At 44.9% G+C, this 16,314-nt stretch overlaps 1 protein-coding gene across 5 annotated transcripts in view; it reads right to left on the bottom strand.

The window, feature by feature from the left end:
• TSPAN4 (tetraspanin 4) overlaps nucleotides 1-16,314 on the bottom strand; it is a 647,139-nt gene that overhangs the window by 523,810 nt on the left and 107,015 nt on the right. For 2 of the 5 annotated variants that reach the window (XM_043547930.1, XM_037899602.2), the window contains exon 2: nucleotides 1,589-1,677. Coding sequence is in view for 1 of the 5 variants with exons in the window: in XM_043547929.1 (XP_043403864.1) it covers nucleotides 1,560-1,677 (118 nt within the window). In the remaining 4 variants the exon portion in view is untranslated. Of the gene's footprint in view, nucleotides 1-1,559; nucleotides 1,678-16,314 lie in introns of those variants that run through there. The other 3 variants (XM_043547929.1, XM_043547932.1, XM_043547931.1) reach the window with 3 other exon arrangements.

The raw sequence follows: 16,314 nt of genomic DNA, 5'->3' as shown, positions 1-16,314 counted from the left end.
TGGGAAGAACAGCACTGATGCAACGTGCAGCCATAGCCTTGATCAGTATTCCTAATACTTCAAATATACGGCTTAGCTGTGTGTGGCATTTGGAACTAGCCTTCAAGCTGAGTAGCTGTGTTTTCTTTGACTTTGAGCCGCTGTTTTAATTATTTTTAATTAAAGTAATCACTTTTGCTCAATGCTGCCTTTGTGACAGGTACAGCACCATCATCTGCCATGTAATCTGCAAGCTCACTCGCTTGCAAGGGCTATCTTCTGCTATTTCCCAAATCAGATATTATTTATGTATTCACAATACCAACGACGGCTAGGAAGACATGCTGCGTCCGTGCTCATATGTCAAATCCTTTCAACTGAAGTTTCTTGGCTTTTTAACAGTGCTACTTGTTCATTTTCCCATTCTCGTCTGTTGTATTATATTTACATAAGGGAAGCTCAACAGCAGTCTGAACACAGATTGTTCCCTTCTCTTGCCCCGACCCAACAAAGATAATCCAGGCTCGGCACCCAAATCTCACTGAAATTCAATGGGATTTGAGCATTTGAAAATTCCATCCCACGTCGGTGGGGTTCTCAGGTTCTCCTTAAAACAAATGCTTATACACAAGACTCATTCCAGGGCTCCACCACCACCACTCTCCCCATATGTGCCCAACATATAGAGACACACCATAGATGCATTGAGCTCTCCAGATTGGAATGACATGCAGGCATCTCATTTCATGGATAAGAGGAGCACTGTTGCAAATACTTATTACACCCTACTTTAAAAAGGTATTCAAACTCCACGATCAGGTGAACATGTTCTGTTGAATTATTGATGAGGGAAAGCAGAAGATTCGCAGCAAAGTCATGAAAAGATTGTACTGAGATTGGAAGGGGAAAATGTTTTCTTCATAGTATTTTTAGCTCGGATTTTCAAAAGGGCCTAACAGAGTGAATTAGGCACCCAACCTGCATTGAAGCACCTAGCACCCTTAGACGCCTTTGACTATCCCAGGCATCAATTTCAAAAGCATTAATAGAACCACTACAGATGCAAAAGGCCTATCAAAGCATCTAGTCTGCCCACCTGCTAGGGCTGGTCTGTTACCCTGTACTATATTCTAGAGTGCTTGGTCCAGTCCACTTTCAAAGCATCTAACGGAATCATCTCTCACTACAGGGCTCTGATCCCAGCTCTCCCCACCAACGTTTTCTTCTTCTTCATGATTCAAATGAAATGCATCTCGATGCAAAGGATAAATGGCACGACTCAAGGTGAAAGATATACCTGATGCTGGATATTGCTGGTAAGAGAAGGATCAAATACGCACACATTGAATTGGCCTCAATTTAAAGTGTGGGTATAGTCAGAAGACAATGCTGCTTGAACATTCCAGGCATCATGCTGAGCTTCCAGTGCTTACATTCAGGAAAAAACAAATATAGCCCCTGGGTTTGAGACTGGCAAACTGGACAATTTCTCATGTAGAAAATCAAATTGATGGAGGATAAATGTGGAATAACCAAGAGGTGGTTTTCACAAAGACGCTTTCTGCGTCACGCTGCCTCACCCAAAAGGATTCCAAGTGCAGAAACTTACCGGGGCTGGTAGTTTTGCTGATGCCACACACGATGGACAACGATGAAACCTTGATCTCCCACAGCAATAATGGCCTTTCAGTGCTGCCACTGTAAAACAAACAAACATACATACATATCAGTAAACTAAACAGATGATGACTCAGGAGACACTTCACGAATGCAGGAAGTGCAAGAGAGGTGATTTCTTTTCAATCCAGTCACTTTTAAAAACCTAACACCAGTGCGTAATCTGTAATGAAAGACGTGCTGGGGTTCGAACAGTTTCTTTACTTTCATGACTGATGCCGCAAGCCCTGAGGTGTTGGGGCAATGTACTGCCAAACCTAGTGGTGCCAGGGCTGAGCGCTGGCACAAATTAAATAATGCCTAACACCTTACCCCATAGCCCCCAACCCCTCATCTCTGCTCCTATCCACATATTTAAAACCTCAGTAAAAGCTTGGTACCAAAATAAATTACTGAAAGCAAAATTCATACTATAAAAATCACCCTAGAGTGACCAGATGGAGAGGAGGACCTCGCTGGTTGATTTCCCACTCATTATCAGACAAGGGAAGACCTTCTTGTCTAAGCAAATTTGTACATAAAATAAGAAAACTGCTGTGGAAATGTGATGGTGGGAGGAGTGGGGGAGCGGCAGCAACTCCAGCCATATCTCAGACCCCAGAATTACAGAAATAGTAACTGAGGTTTGCCATCCTTCCAAGATACAAGCTGCTATTGGTCCCAGTGAATGATACATAGGAAACCCAGCAAGAGGAACCCAAGTGTGCAAATATGCCCCATGTAGAGGATGATCATGGCCAGAAACAGTAACAATCTGAAGTTTTTCTAAGACCAGTTATCTGAGTTGCTCAAAGGGTTTTATAAACCTCAATGGATTAAGCGTGTGAAGTGGGGAAAAAGTTCTACTGTGATCAGTTCATCCCTTAGCAAAATACAGACATCTTCTGTATGGAACATGACAGCTACTGTACAGCAACTCTGCACCACAGTTTAAAGAAGAAAGGACGTCTCTCTCCTGGCAAAAATCACATACATAACTCACCAGCAATGCAGTTCTGCCTATGGCAGCAACAATGGAAGCTGTAGTGTAGACAGGACTCACAGACAGTACCCAAGCTCTGCTTCCTACACTACAGCTTCCATCATTGCTACCACAGGTGGTGAATACTTTGTTGCCAGCACAGATGTGGCCCTAGCAAAGAAGAAGTGTGCTGTATCCATATGGCAATGCAAAGGGTTTTTAGTTAAGCACAATCCAATCATCCTAGCAGTACTTTGGCCAGATCATCAGAGTTAACATGACAACTCCTAGGAAAGCACTACAGCATCTTCACTCACCACCAGCGGTCACATTCTTGGTTTAACGTCACATTTGAAAGATGGTTGGTTTGCATCACGGTTCAGGGTAACTGCACCTTTATTTCCCCTCAGGGATCAGCCAGGGCACCTACACTCAGGCTTCCAGATCCCAGCTGTCGCTGCTCTTCGATGGAGACCTGCTCCCTCCCCCTTTTGACTGCAGTATTTCCAAGCTGCACAGTTCCTTGACTACGCTGTGTTCTGCCCAGCAGAGACAGGCTGCCCAAACAGAACCTGCCTGTTTTGTCCTTAGAGATGGCTAACAGCTGTAACTGCTACAGTTATAACGGTACCACAGCACTTCCTATGCAGGCCTACTTTATTCTTAGGGTAAAAAGCATTAGAGAGAAAACATTAAAAACAATAAAAGAACATACCCGCATGCTAATAAGATTAGCAGTGTTAACCCCCAATGTTAATATGGATTCCATCAGGAACAGTCCTTCAAACCCCACCCAAGGGGGTTACCAGTTCATCATAGTTTCAGCTGAGAAGAAGCACCCAGACCTTCCAACCCTACCCTGTTGTCCTGTCCATTTTCTGGACCAGGAAGAAGGCTCTGAGACAATTTAAAACCAGACTATTTATCCAAAAACCCTTTCTTTGTCCAATGGTTCCCAGAGACTCCAGTTTGAAGTAATATATGCAGACCTCTCCATGGGGATGGCTTCAAAAGATTGATAACAGAGGAATTACATAAGTGTCCCTCTTCCCTAGCAGAAAAGGTACACACAATGCCACAACAACACACACACAATTGTGTTTTAATACGATGTACCCAAAAGGTATTAACCTTAACTTGATACGGTTTAACTGAATTCAGCGAACTTTACCTTAATTCCATAAGGTTTGTTCAGGACATGGTTAGTCTGTCACCACCACTCAGATTGGTTTACCATACTTTAACTCACATGTATAGCTAGTGGCTCCAGGTGCTGAATGCCAATAGTTTCCAGATGGGCCCCAAATCCAGCAAAAAGGAAATCAGGCAAAACAACGGAGATCCTTGCTATGTGAAGGAATGTTTCTGTCTGACATTTCACTGGCACATAAAGCTACCTGGCCCAGAGGAGAATCAGTAATACTTTCCATAGAGGTTGCTTTATTTTTAAACTGAGAATTAATGAAGTTGACACCAAGTGCTTCTTGAGAAGATATAGCTGTCTGACGGTTTTTAGAAGTCTTTAAAAGAAAAAAAACCCCTACAATGACAAATACAAGGAGCAGCAGCACCTTTTAAGGCAGAAGGAAGCTGAAAACCAAGCCCTAGTTTTTAGGCATGCCTGAGTCATAACAGAGAGCCCTTCACTAAAAACAAATTCACTGGCTGGGAAAGAATGAGTTAGGCGCCTGTGTGATAAGGACGAGAAAGGATCCCTCTTTTCTCAACATTTTAGACAGCTGGAGTAAGTCAGCTGATGTGGGTTTTGTCCCTTTGGATTAACATGGATATGACTGGATACGCGGCTTCAAGGCTCAGCACTGAAGTCTATAGCTCTGATTTTTCCGGGGTGCAGGGACAGGGAGTGGAGGTGTTTGACTGGGAAAGTAAGAGAGAGGAGCAGTCAGTGAAACAAGTGGGGCTAAATAATGGCTTCAGAGAGCTGTCTATTCTTCCTCTTGACCAGAAACACATTGGAAACACATTTCCAAAGGCAAGGGCAGTGTCACAGGAATCATGGATGAAGTGATTTCTGATTTCCTCTCCCTTGCTTTTATTTATTTATTAAAAAAACAAACAGACGATACAGGACTGCCATCATCTGCCCCCATGCCCTGAATGGTGGCAAACCTATGACCGATCTCTCAGGGAATCAGCTCTCACACACATTGGGCCTAAATCTCCCATCATACAGGTGTAACACCACTGAAGTTCATATAGTAAACTTCTCAGGAAACCTGAGGTTTTTTCCTGGCTATGGAAATAATCTGCTGTGAGATCTTGGATAAGACCCTTCCCCTCCCTATGCCTCTGATTCCCCTCCCACCCTTTGTCTGTCTACCCTCTTAAGACTGTAAGCTCTTTGGGGCAGGGACTGTCACTTACCATGTGCTTGTACAGTTGGCTAACATAATAGGGACTCTATGTGCTATTTTAATGCTTCTACTAATAGTAATAAGAACAAACTACACAATGCCTCAGATTAATACTACAGGGTTTCTCTCATAACTCATTAATACCATATATCTTACTTTACAGACCAGAGGTGTGTTTTATTTTAGTATTTTCCAGTGATTCTGGTCTGTTTTCAATGTTTCCTGTTCTTCCTCTGGCGTGCCCTGAAGATACAGTCGCACTCAAGTGCACTCCAGTTGCTCTAATGGAAAATCTCTGACAATTTCTAACTCTTTAGCAGATTTCTTCTGGCTCACTTCACAGTTATTTAGCCTATTCACTGACATGATCTGGAGTGGACGAATTGCATCCTGGAGTGAGATAGCAAATTGAGCACCGGCACCTTAATTCAAAATGGCAGATTACAGACATGTCACTGACAGACCAGTTTTCTAGAACCAGGACACCTTGAACTAAAAAGACAGGTAGCGGGAATCCCTTTTTCCCCCCCTTCTTCCAAAATCTTGGTTGTCAGAACCTGCATTTTGTTTCTCTGTGACTGGGGTAAGGAATCTGGTTTCCACCTGCAACACAGCTTACATTTCCCAGCATCGTTTGTTGCTGCTTGCTGGAATGTTTAAAAGCTGGGGATTACGAAAACAGAGGCACAGAATCATAGAAATACAGGACTGGAAGAGACTGTGAGAAGTCAGAGTCCTGTCCCCTGCCCTGTGGCAGAGCCACACTTACACCATCCCTGACAGGTGTTTGTCCAGCCTGTTCTTAAACACCTCAATGACGGGGATTCCACAACCTCCCTTGGAAGCCTATTCCAGAGCTCAACAACCTTATAGTTAGAAAGCTTTTCCTAACATCTAACCTCTCAATCTCCCCTGCTGCAGATTCAGCTGACTACTTCTGGTCTTATCTTCAGTGTGTATGGAAAAAAATTGATAACCATCTTCTCTGTTAAACCATTTAACATATTTGAAGACTCAGCAGTTCCCCACTCAGTCCTCTTTTCTCAAGACTAAACAGGCCCAGGTTTTTTCAATCTTTCCTCATAGGTCACTTTTTCTAAATCTTTTATCATTTTTGTTGCTCTCCTCTGGACTCACTCCAATTTGTCCACATCTTTTCTAAGATGTGGCGCCCAGAATTGGACACAGTACTCCAGTGCCAAGTAGAGCCGGACAATTACCTCTCGTGTCTTACATATGACACTCCTCTTAATAAACCCCAGCATGATATTAGCCTTTTTTTTGCAGCTGTGTCACACTGATGACTCACATTCAGCATGTGATACACTATAACCCTCAGATCCTTTCCAGTACTACCACCTATCCAATTATTCCCCATTTAATAGCTGTGCATTTGACTTTTCCTTCCTGAGTGAAGTACTTTGCACTGGTCCGCATTGAATAACGTGCGCTGCTGTTGTGCTAGATTTCCACAAACACAGCTCTGGCAATGCATCCTAATCTTGACCAGAAAATAACCCCAGCCACCCTGCGATTACAGTTCTGGGCCTCTCAGGAAAATATGCCGTAAGTTGCACCGAATTGTGTGGAGACTTTCTGATGCAGAAATACATTCCTGAGTGGGATGAGATCACCTAATACATTTAGCTGTGTGACCCTGGCAGGAGGGGAAAGGCTGGAGTGCTAACCTACTGCTTCACTGAGCATCTCTTGGCAGAAGCCATCGTAAAGCAATGTTCCTTCCCAGGATCTGACATACACTCATGGTTTGACATTTACCAGACTTCTATTAGCCAGAAGACAAGGTCTACTAGCAGAGGCCATTTTAAAAGGCCCCACTCCTCCCATGAAAGCTGGTGAGTGGCATTATTAAGTCCTATCTGTGTGCATGCACACAGAGTGATGGTCTTGGAAGGTAGGCAGGTGGCTACCTCTCACCCCCAGATCAGACACAACTGCCTTAACTAGTTGCAAGTGACGTGGTTCAGTTTGCCTCCCACTTTCCCGCCATCACAGTCATGTTTGTAACTCTGCGCCTGACATACTGCCTGAACAGGTCTTTATTAGCACATCTGGACAAATCCGGTCATCTCACCCCTTGGGCCTCCATAGGGGATTCAGTATCCAGAGATACACAAAAAGAGGCACGTGGGAAAGTCCAGTCTGGGACATCCTGCTGAACGTGGAGCTCAGAGGAAAATAAAAGCAGATTTGTGAGCAGGATTTTTTTTTAAAGGGAAATAATAAAAAAAAAAATCAATGTAGTTTGTTGGTAAAGGGACATTTTACTTGTTCCCTGTATATTTTTTCAAGTGAGAATTCAATTGGTTCCAGACTGCTTATTTCAAATTATTTTCCTTCAATTCACGTAGAATGCTACAAAATATTACCTTGCCCTAATAGAAGGTTAAGACATGCAACGCTTCACTGCCTGACAAACCTGTCCCATCAACAGGTGCTATAGAACTGGCATCATAATAGACAAGCTATCTCCCATTGACATCTGCTTCAGCACTTGAAGTATCCTCTTGGGTTCTCCCATCTTCAGCACTGATGCTCCCTCATCTTTCACCTCTTCCAACACTTCCTGAACTCTCTGCCTTTCACATCCCATCCTCACCTGTGGAAACAGCTGAATTCCATCAACATCTGCCTCAACAGTATCTCCAGAGGACACCGGACTCTTCTTGAACTTCAAACTTCGTGACTAAGAACCCCAGAATCATCTGCTATATACATGGGTACCGCTGTTAGTAACTGGAGTAGTGGGTTTGAGCTTTCATGGAGCTAGTGCAAGAGCAGCTGAAGGCTCAGTTATTAATTTGCGCTGAGTAACCAGCTGCACTGTACGTCCATTCTGCAACTCACAGTGGGAAAAGTGGGGCCCAGTCCAATGACCCTTGAAGTCAACTGAAGGACTTCCATGGATTTCAGTGAGTGGTGGATCAAGCCCTTGGTGAACAGTAGATCTAGTAAGGCTCCAACCGTTCATAACTACATCCCCGATAACATGACAAACACTGGCTCACTTAGCTATTAGCTCACTGGGACGCTATATTCTTGTGCAAAATCCACAAAACTGCAAATGAAAGTGACTATGGTTACTGAACAACGTTCTTCTCCTAATCTTGCTTCACCACACTACAGTGACAGAACCATCTGAATGGACTAGTGCTGCTGTTTATTCAAAAGCAGTTGACCCAGAACAGAGAGTGATAGACTTGGCAAATTATGAGATATCTAATCTGTTCTATATAGGTTTTATAGCACCCTTACCACCGTAGTATCAAAGTGCCTTCCAGCAGTCCACTAAGCAACATGACTAACATTTATCTTGTGTTGTTTGTTCTCCCATCATTTCCTCAGAGGGAGAAGTGTGTACAATGGAGTGTCTTGTTTTAGTAAGGTATGTTTTTTGAAAATATACACACCGCTCTGTGTTTATGTTAAAAAAGGCAGGTCAAAGCAAAGCACCTTGCACTTGAAGTGAACGGTGGTGAGGTTTGTGATAGCCCTGAGTTCCTGGGGGTGTTCATTCCAGTGTCTTGGACCAGCCCCAGAGAAAGCTCTGTCTCCCACACAAAAGAGTTTTACCTTTATTGTAGAAGGCTCCAGTGCACCAGAGGAGCATGAGATGTTGACCACAACCTTCAGCCTGGAGCTTTTGTCAATCTTTTAGCGACCCAGGCCATGGTATGCCTTAAAGATAAGGACTGAGACCTTGAACTTAATTTGAAATTCTATGGGAAGCCAGTGTAAAGGAGAGGTTTGATGAGCTTGCAGTAGCCTGTGTTTTGTGAGGAGATGCACTGCAGAGTTCAGTACTAGTAGGAGTTTTCTAAGAGCTGAAGGCTTCATACCCAAGCATAGTGCAATGCTGTAGTCCAGCCAAGAGATGACGAAGGCATGATTAACCAAGGCCATGTCATCATCCGCCAGGATGGGATGGAGTCTCCTAGTGACTGGGAGATGATGGAACACATTACTCAGGGATGCTGCTTTGTGAAAGCTTAGCATCCACAAGGAATTCAAGAGTACCACTAAACTATGGACAGAACTGAATTGTGGGTGTGTACCTTCAACCAAAGGAGACTGCACCATGGCGGCAAATTCTTCAAAACACTTTCCTCTACTCACCAATATCACCTTCATCTTGTTCAGGTTCAGCTTCAGCCAGCTGCTGTTTATCCATCAGCCTATCTTGTTCAAGCACAGGGCCATCTTGGTGGTAGCGGTATGGTCATATGTGGACAAGGATAAGTAGAGCTCTGTCATCTGCATATTGATGGCACTTTGAGTCCATGTTGTCTGACAAGTTCATCTCATGGCTACATGTAGATGTTGCAAACGACTGGAGAAATAATTGATCGTCAGGGGAATCCACAAGTTAGTAGTCTAGTGGTTAAGGTGCAGTTTCCCACTACTATTCACTGGAACATTCATTTTCCCTCCGGAAAAATTCAAACCATTTTAGCACAGTACCATGGACCCCTGCCACTTCACTCAGGTGAGACAGCAGTACCTCATGGTCAACAGTCTTAAATGTCTGCACAGACAGTCTATACTCTATCTATTGACAGAGAAGATCATCCATCAGTGCCACCAAAGCGGCTTCAGTTCCATGTACTAAGCTGAATCTAGATTGTGCCAGTTCTACAATATTAACTTCAATTAGATGAGCACGTAGTTGGCCTTTGGCTAGCTTGCTTCTCTCTGAATTTGCTCAGGAACGGGAGGTTTGACACAGGGTGGTAGTTGGCTAGTTCTGATGTACCCGGAGTAGTTTTCTTCAGTGTGAAGGAGGAAGTGAAGATTCCTTCTCTGAATGACGCATTGACTGTTTCAGTCAGGAGTGGCACCAGTTGTCCAGGACTCTCTTTCAAAAGCCAGGAAGGGCCTAGGTCAGATTTGCAAGCCTTGCATGAAGACTCCTTTTGGGTGTTCAGAACTCCTTGATGAGTGAACTTACAGAACTCTGTGAATGCAGGTGGGCTGTTAGTTGATGGGTGGGTGGGTAGGTATAGGCAGAGCAGATCTAGGTCATTTGAAAAAGCCTCCCGAACATGTGTGATTTTCTCAGCAAATTGAGATAACAGTTCTTTGCAGTGGTTGGTGCTCGGTTCTGAAGCAGACTGTAGGCACTTGGAGTTGAAAGTATTTTAATCACCCTGGATAGCTCCTTGGGATAGAATTTGGCAATTTCAATGGAGGCTGATAGGAAGGTTCTCTTGGCCTGCAATACAGCCTCAGCATAGGCTTTGAGACATTTGTTATGTTTCATCCTGTCTGTATGAGCCTTTTTTTTTCACCATGGGTGCTCGAGTTTCCACCCCCTTCTCCTCATCCAGAGAAGAATGTCAGAAAACTATGGAGAACAGCATGGGCAAAGGGAGGAAGGATCCATTTGGGGGCCAGGGATTGTTAAGTGACCTTAATAATCACGGCAAGCTGCTCTAGATCATTTTGTTATCATCAAGTGTCTAAACATTTTTAGCTATTTCTCTCTCCTCCTGCCCTGTACAGTTAGATTCATAGCATTAAGCGAGCCTGGCCTTACTGGGTGAGGAATATGAAAAACAACACCAATACAAATGGTCTGTCTCGAACACATGGCATAAACAAAACTTTACAGTGTGATGTGGGATAATGGTTATGTTGGCATTTGTTTGAGATGATGCTGGAGCACATCCACATTAGCAGCTCTTGCAACAGCAAAGACAGCAGTGCATTGCGGTAGCTATCCCAGTTGCACAGTGGGATAACTCACTCATAACTTTCACACTCATGATTCATACGGCCATTCCAAAGTCAGGTCAATACATGGAAATAAGTCACAAATTTTAACAATGAAGGTAATTAACCACTGACAGATTACCAATGAATGAGGTAGGAAAGTATTATTATCCCTATATTACTAATGGGGAACTGAGGCAGAGAGAGACTGATTTGCCCAAGGTTGCACAGGAAGTCTGGGGACAGAGCAGGGGACTGATCCCAGGTCTCCCAAATCTCAGGCTAGCTTTCTAACCACCGACCATTCTTCTTCTCAGCTAGTTCAACCACAAATGGCTGGGCTCAGTGCAGGAACTGCTGTGTGATATTCTATGGCAGCAAATCAGAGTAGATAATCAGAGTGGCCCTTTCTGGCCTTAAAAAAAAATCATCGTATTTATGTTTACTTTTCTGGTTTGCCAGAAGCTTTGCCAAGTTTTCCAGACTTTCCATGTTAATCTAGGCTGATTTTTGGCTTCAGGTAGAAATCAGGAGAAACTGAAAATGTAACTCAGGCCTCCTATACCCAACTGAATGGCAGCTGGAAAGTTCTGCACATTACACACGGGGTACACATGGGTGTCCCAGGAATCTTTCATCACCCCAAGGAAAATAAATTTACGTTTGCAAGCCGAGAACCGCCTCCCACTTGTGTCTTTAATTGACATTTCCCTGTCTATGCCTTGCGAGCATTGGGGCTCATGAAACAAGGAGATTGACAGCTAGAGCCTACAAGAGAAGTGTGTAGGCAGCTGCTCTCTCATTCCATTACAATAAAGTACCAGGCTCTTATTAGATACCAGAGAGCAGCCAGCTCTGCTGCACAACATTACCCCGGACAAAAGTAGGTTAGGTGCAATCCACATGCAGCCAGGAACATGTACAATTTGGGGCGCTGATGGAGGGAGAGAGGGAAAGCAGCCCACCTTCACCACAGTGACTTCCAGTCCCACAATCACAGCCGCCTTGTTTCCTTGTGTCATTCAACATGCTAACTAGGCAATCACACACAGCACTTAGGCAGCCGGTTAATGACTTTGGGCTTGTCTACACCGGCAAGTTTCTGCGCAGTAAAGCAGCTTTTTGCGCCCATTTCTGCCAAGCCACTCTGTGCGCAGAAACTCCTCAGTTGCAGCACTGCAAAAAACCCACCTCGGCGAGAGCCGTAAGGCTATTTGCGCAGAGGCTCCAGCGCTCTATTGCCAGTGTAGACACTTGATTGCTTTCTGCGCTGTAATTGGCCTCCGGCGCTGTCCCATAATGCCTCAAGTGGCCACTCTGCTCATTGTTTTCAACTCATGCGCCCTGGAGACACGCGCCCCTCCCCTTGCAAAGCACGGTTTCTGACAGCAGTTTGGTGCTGGGCTGATCTGCTCTGGGACACAAAGCAAACCATTGATGTGGAATGCTGCTGCTGTTGAACACAGAGGCAAGCGTGAGTGAGTGAGCTGTGCAGAGCGCCCAGGGAGGGAGGTGGGGGCTGATGTCGGGGTTTCCCCCGTCGCCTGGCTCAGGACTGGTTGCTTCCTGCCGCTGTCTGAACTTACAAGACAGCATGCTGACACACTCTGTCCCCCAAAACACATTGTCTCTCTCCCTACCCCATACACACACACGCTCACTCTTCTCCTCTCCCCGCTCCTCCCACTTCAGTTGAAAAGCAGCCAGCAATGTAGTAGGATGCCCATGGAACAATGGGATTGGGAAACCAGCATCATGTGACGCTGTGTCTGCCCCATGACACATTGCCAACCCTTCCCAAAGCACCCTGCGGCCAGTTGCACAGTGGGATAGCTACCGCAATGCACTGCTGTCTTTGCTGTTGCAAGAGCTGCTAATGTGGATGTGCTCCAGCATAACAAGGAGCAGAGTGTGGACATGCAACAGCAGTTTAATTCCAGCATTTTAATAAAAGCGGTGTAACTTGTGGTGCAGAAACTTGCCAGGGTAGACATATACTAAGTATTTAACTTCCCAGTATTAGGACAGGCCACATTTTTACCCTTATAGACCCCTTTTCACCTTACACTGAGACTAGAACATAACAATGGCCATACTGGGTCAGACCAAAGGTCCATCCAGCCCAGTATCCTGTCTACCGATACTGGCCAGTGCTAGTTGCCCCAGAGGGAGTGAACTTAATAGGTAATGATCTAGTGATCTCTCTCCTGCCATCCATCTCCACCCTCTGACAAACAGAGGCTAGGGACACCATTCCTTACCATCCTGGCTAATAGCCATTAATGGACTTAACCTCCATGAATTTATCCAGTTCTCTTTTAAACCCTGTTATAGTCCTAGCCTTCACAGCCTCCTCAGGCAATGAGTTCCACAGGTTGACTGTGCGCTGAGTGAAGAAGAACTTCCTTTTATTTATTTTAAACCTGCTGCCCATTAATTTCATTTGGTGGCCCCTAGTTCTTAAATTATGGGAACAAGTAAATAACTTTTCCTTATTCACTTTCTCCGCACCACTCATGATTTGATACACCTCTATCATATCCCCCCTTAGTCTCCTCTTAGTCTCCTCTTTTCCAAGCTGAAAAGTCCTAGCCTCTTTCATCTCTCCTCATATGGGACCCGTTCCAAACCCCTAATCATTTTAGTTGCCCTTTCTGAACCTTTTCTAATGCCAATATATCTTTTTTGAGATGCGGGGACCACATCTGTACGCAGTATTCAAGATGTGAGCGTGCCATGGATTTATATGAGGGCAATAAGATATTCTCCATCTTATTCCCTATCCCTTTTTTTAATGATTCCTAACATCCTGTTTGCTTTTTTGACTGCCGCTGCACACTGCGTGGAAGTCTTCAGAGAACTATCCATGCTGACTCCAAGATCTTTCTCCTGATTAGCTGTAGCTAAATTAGCCCCCATCATATTGTATGTATAGTTGGGGTTATTTTTTCCAATGTGCATTACTTTACATTTATCCACATTAAACTTAATTTGCCATTTTGTTGCCCAACCACTTAGTTTTGTGAAATCTTTTTGAAGTTCTTCACAGTCTGCTTTGGTCTTAACTATCCTGAGCAGTTTAGTATCATCTGCAAACTTTGCCACGTCACTCTTTACCCCTTTCTCCAGATCATTTTTATGAATAAGTTGAACAGGATTGGTCCTAGGACTGACCCTTGGGGAACACCATTAGTTACCGCTCTCCATTCTGAAAATTTACCATTTATGCCTACCCTTTGTTCCCTGTCTTTTAACCAGTTCTCAATCCATGAAAGGATCTTCCCCCTTATCCCATAACAACTTAATTTACATAAGAGCCTTTGGTGAGGGACCTCGTCAAAGGCTTTCTGGAAATCAAAGTACACTATGTCCACTGGATCCCCCTTGTCAAGGTTTGTTGATCCCCTCAAAGAGCTCTAATAGATTAGTAAGACATGATCTCCCTTTACAGAAACCATGTTGACTACCGCCCTTAGTGGCTACCACCCTTAGGGCATCCACACCAGCAAAAGCCAGATGCAACAGTGGTGAACTGCACCGTGACATTTTTGCCAGAGCACACACCCCTCAAGATGTGGCAAGGATATAATCATTCTATCCCTGCCCCTTCCTGTAATCAGGCCAGCGCTGAGGCAGCATCTCCCAATTTAAGGCAGCTTTGGGAGTCCTGCTTCTCACCAAAACCAGCCAGCGGAAGCAGCCACAGTAACAGCAAAAAGGAGGTCCTTTCACTCCAGAACTGAGACACTTCCATGATGCTCCCCTGCTCGGAGAGTAAATGGGCCTGAACATGGACCCCTGCATGACAGCACAATGAGCTACCACACACCAGCACAGCAGACATCTATTTGTAATAACACGGAGCCTTATGAAATTCTCTTTCCTGACCCGAATCACCATAAGATGCTGTAGTTCTGGCAAGCATTGTAAGATGAACAGTGTGACTGACATGGAGCTGCTATGTCATAATCTAAGAATACTGCTATGTAATAATGGCATAAATACCGTAATGTAATTACTGAAAATACTGCTGTGAAACAATGGTACGGATTCTGCATGCAACCTGGTCAGTGAGGTAAAGTTACTGTATAACTAAAGTGGGCATTAGAATTTCCTGGATGAGTGTCTTGATCTCACTTAACAGGAACCCCTTGGAAGAACAAGCAGGAAAGCAACACAAGCTCCCTAGATAAGCAACCTCCAGCACACATTTGAAGAACAATGGGGAAAGAGCTATTAGTTCCCAAGATCTTTTATCCTGTCTCCAAGGAAGACACAAACCTTGTTTTGCCAGGCAACAGTTAAACCCCTCTTAGGACAAGTAGAGGTAGGAGGGTTGATTGCCAGGCGCTGTCTAGGGGACAGACTGACACCAAGAGGGACTATACAAGGAGTCTGAAGGGAATGGCAAGCCTTATGGAGGTGCAGGCATGCATATAGGCTGTTTCATTGCTTTAAAGTCAGTTTTCTCCTACATGCTTTTGTTCTAAACAAATAAGACTTTGCTGTTTGATTGCTACTTAACACTGTCATTGCTCCCAAAGAGAACAGACTTGCAGGTAATTACAGTTGATATACAGGGGGAACTGCGAGCCAGGGTACAGTCTGAGTAGGAGAATCATGTGTTTCATCCCAAGACAGCGCAAGGCCCAAGAACTGAAGGGGGGGTGCACTCAGAGACCCGGAGGGGTCAGCGGTGCAGTTAACCTGGTAACCGTAGCAACGGTACAATGTAAAAAACTTACCTATGAGACCTGCACTGGGGCTATAACATGGAACTACTCATGAATAAGAATTAGGGACAGATTATCAGAAGTGCTGAACACCCACAACTCCCGCTAAAATCAATGATAGATACGGGCACGCAGCACCTCTAAAAACCAAGCTCTAAAGGTCTCCTACAGCAGTCGGACTTGGTTCTTTTTTCCTAGAGCCAATGAAATTTTGACAGACAGGATAATGATGATACTTTTCCTCAGGGCCTGACCCAAAGCCCACTGAAGTCAATCAGCATCTTCCCATTGACTTAAATGAGCATCAGGTCAGGCCTTAAGGGTCAAAAAGTAGATTCCTGCCTGAGCGGATACATTTTCATGGTGATTTTGCAGCTTTTTTCTTCTTCTTTTTTTTTTAAAACACACACAGACTGCTGAGGCTCTCACTAAACAATCTGATTTATTCACAAGCTCCTACTGTAGCCCTGTGAGAAGCTAATACTCACCTCCCTGTTACCTCTTCACTGGGCAAAAGCAGTATTGTCACTGTTACCTCTGCGCTGCCTTCAGAGCTGAGCGGCCAGAGAGCGGCGGCGGTTGGCCGGGTGCCCAGCTCTGAAGGCAGCGCCCCGCCAGCAACAGCACAGAAGTAAGGGTGGCAATCCCATGCCATGCCACCCTTGCTGCTGCCTTCAGAGCTGGGCAGCCGGAGCGTGGCGGCTGCGGACTGAGGGCCCAGCGCTGCAGGCAGCAGGGCAGAAGTATGGGTGGCAATACCATAGCGTGCCAGCCTCAGAGCCGCGGCCAGCAGCAGCGCAAAAGTGCCTTCAGAGCTGGGCTCCGAGCCAGCAGCCACCACTCTCCAGCTGACCAG

Source organism: Chelonia mydas, chromosome 6 (assembly GCF_015237465.2).
Source record: "Chelonia mydas isolate rCheMyd1 chromosome 6, rCheMyd1.pri.v2, whole genome shotgun sequence".
In the NCBI taxonomy this organism is placed as follows: domain Eukaryota; kingdom Metazoa; phylum Chordata; order Testudines; family Cheloniidae; genus Chelonia; species Chelonia mydas.
Note: the sequence above shows the minus strand (reverse complement) of the source record. Positions and strands in the feature narration are given on the sequence as shown.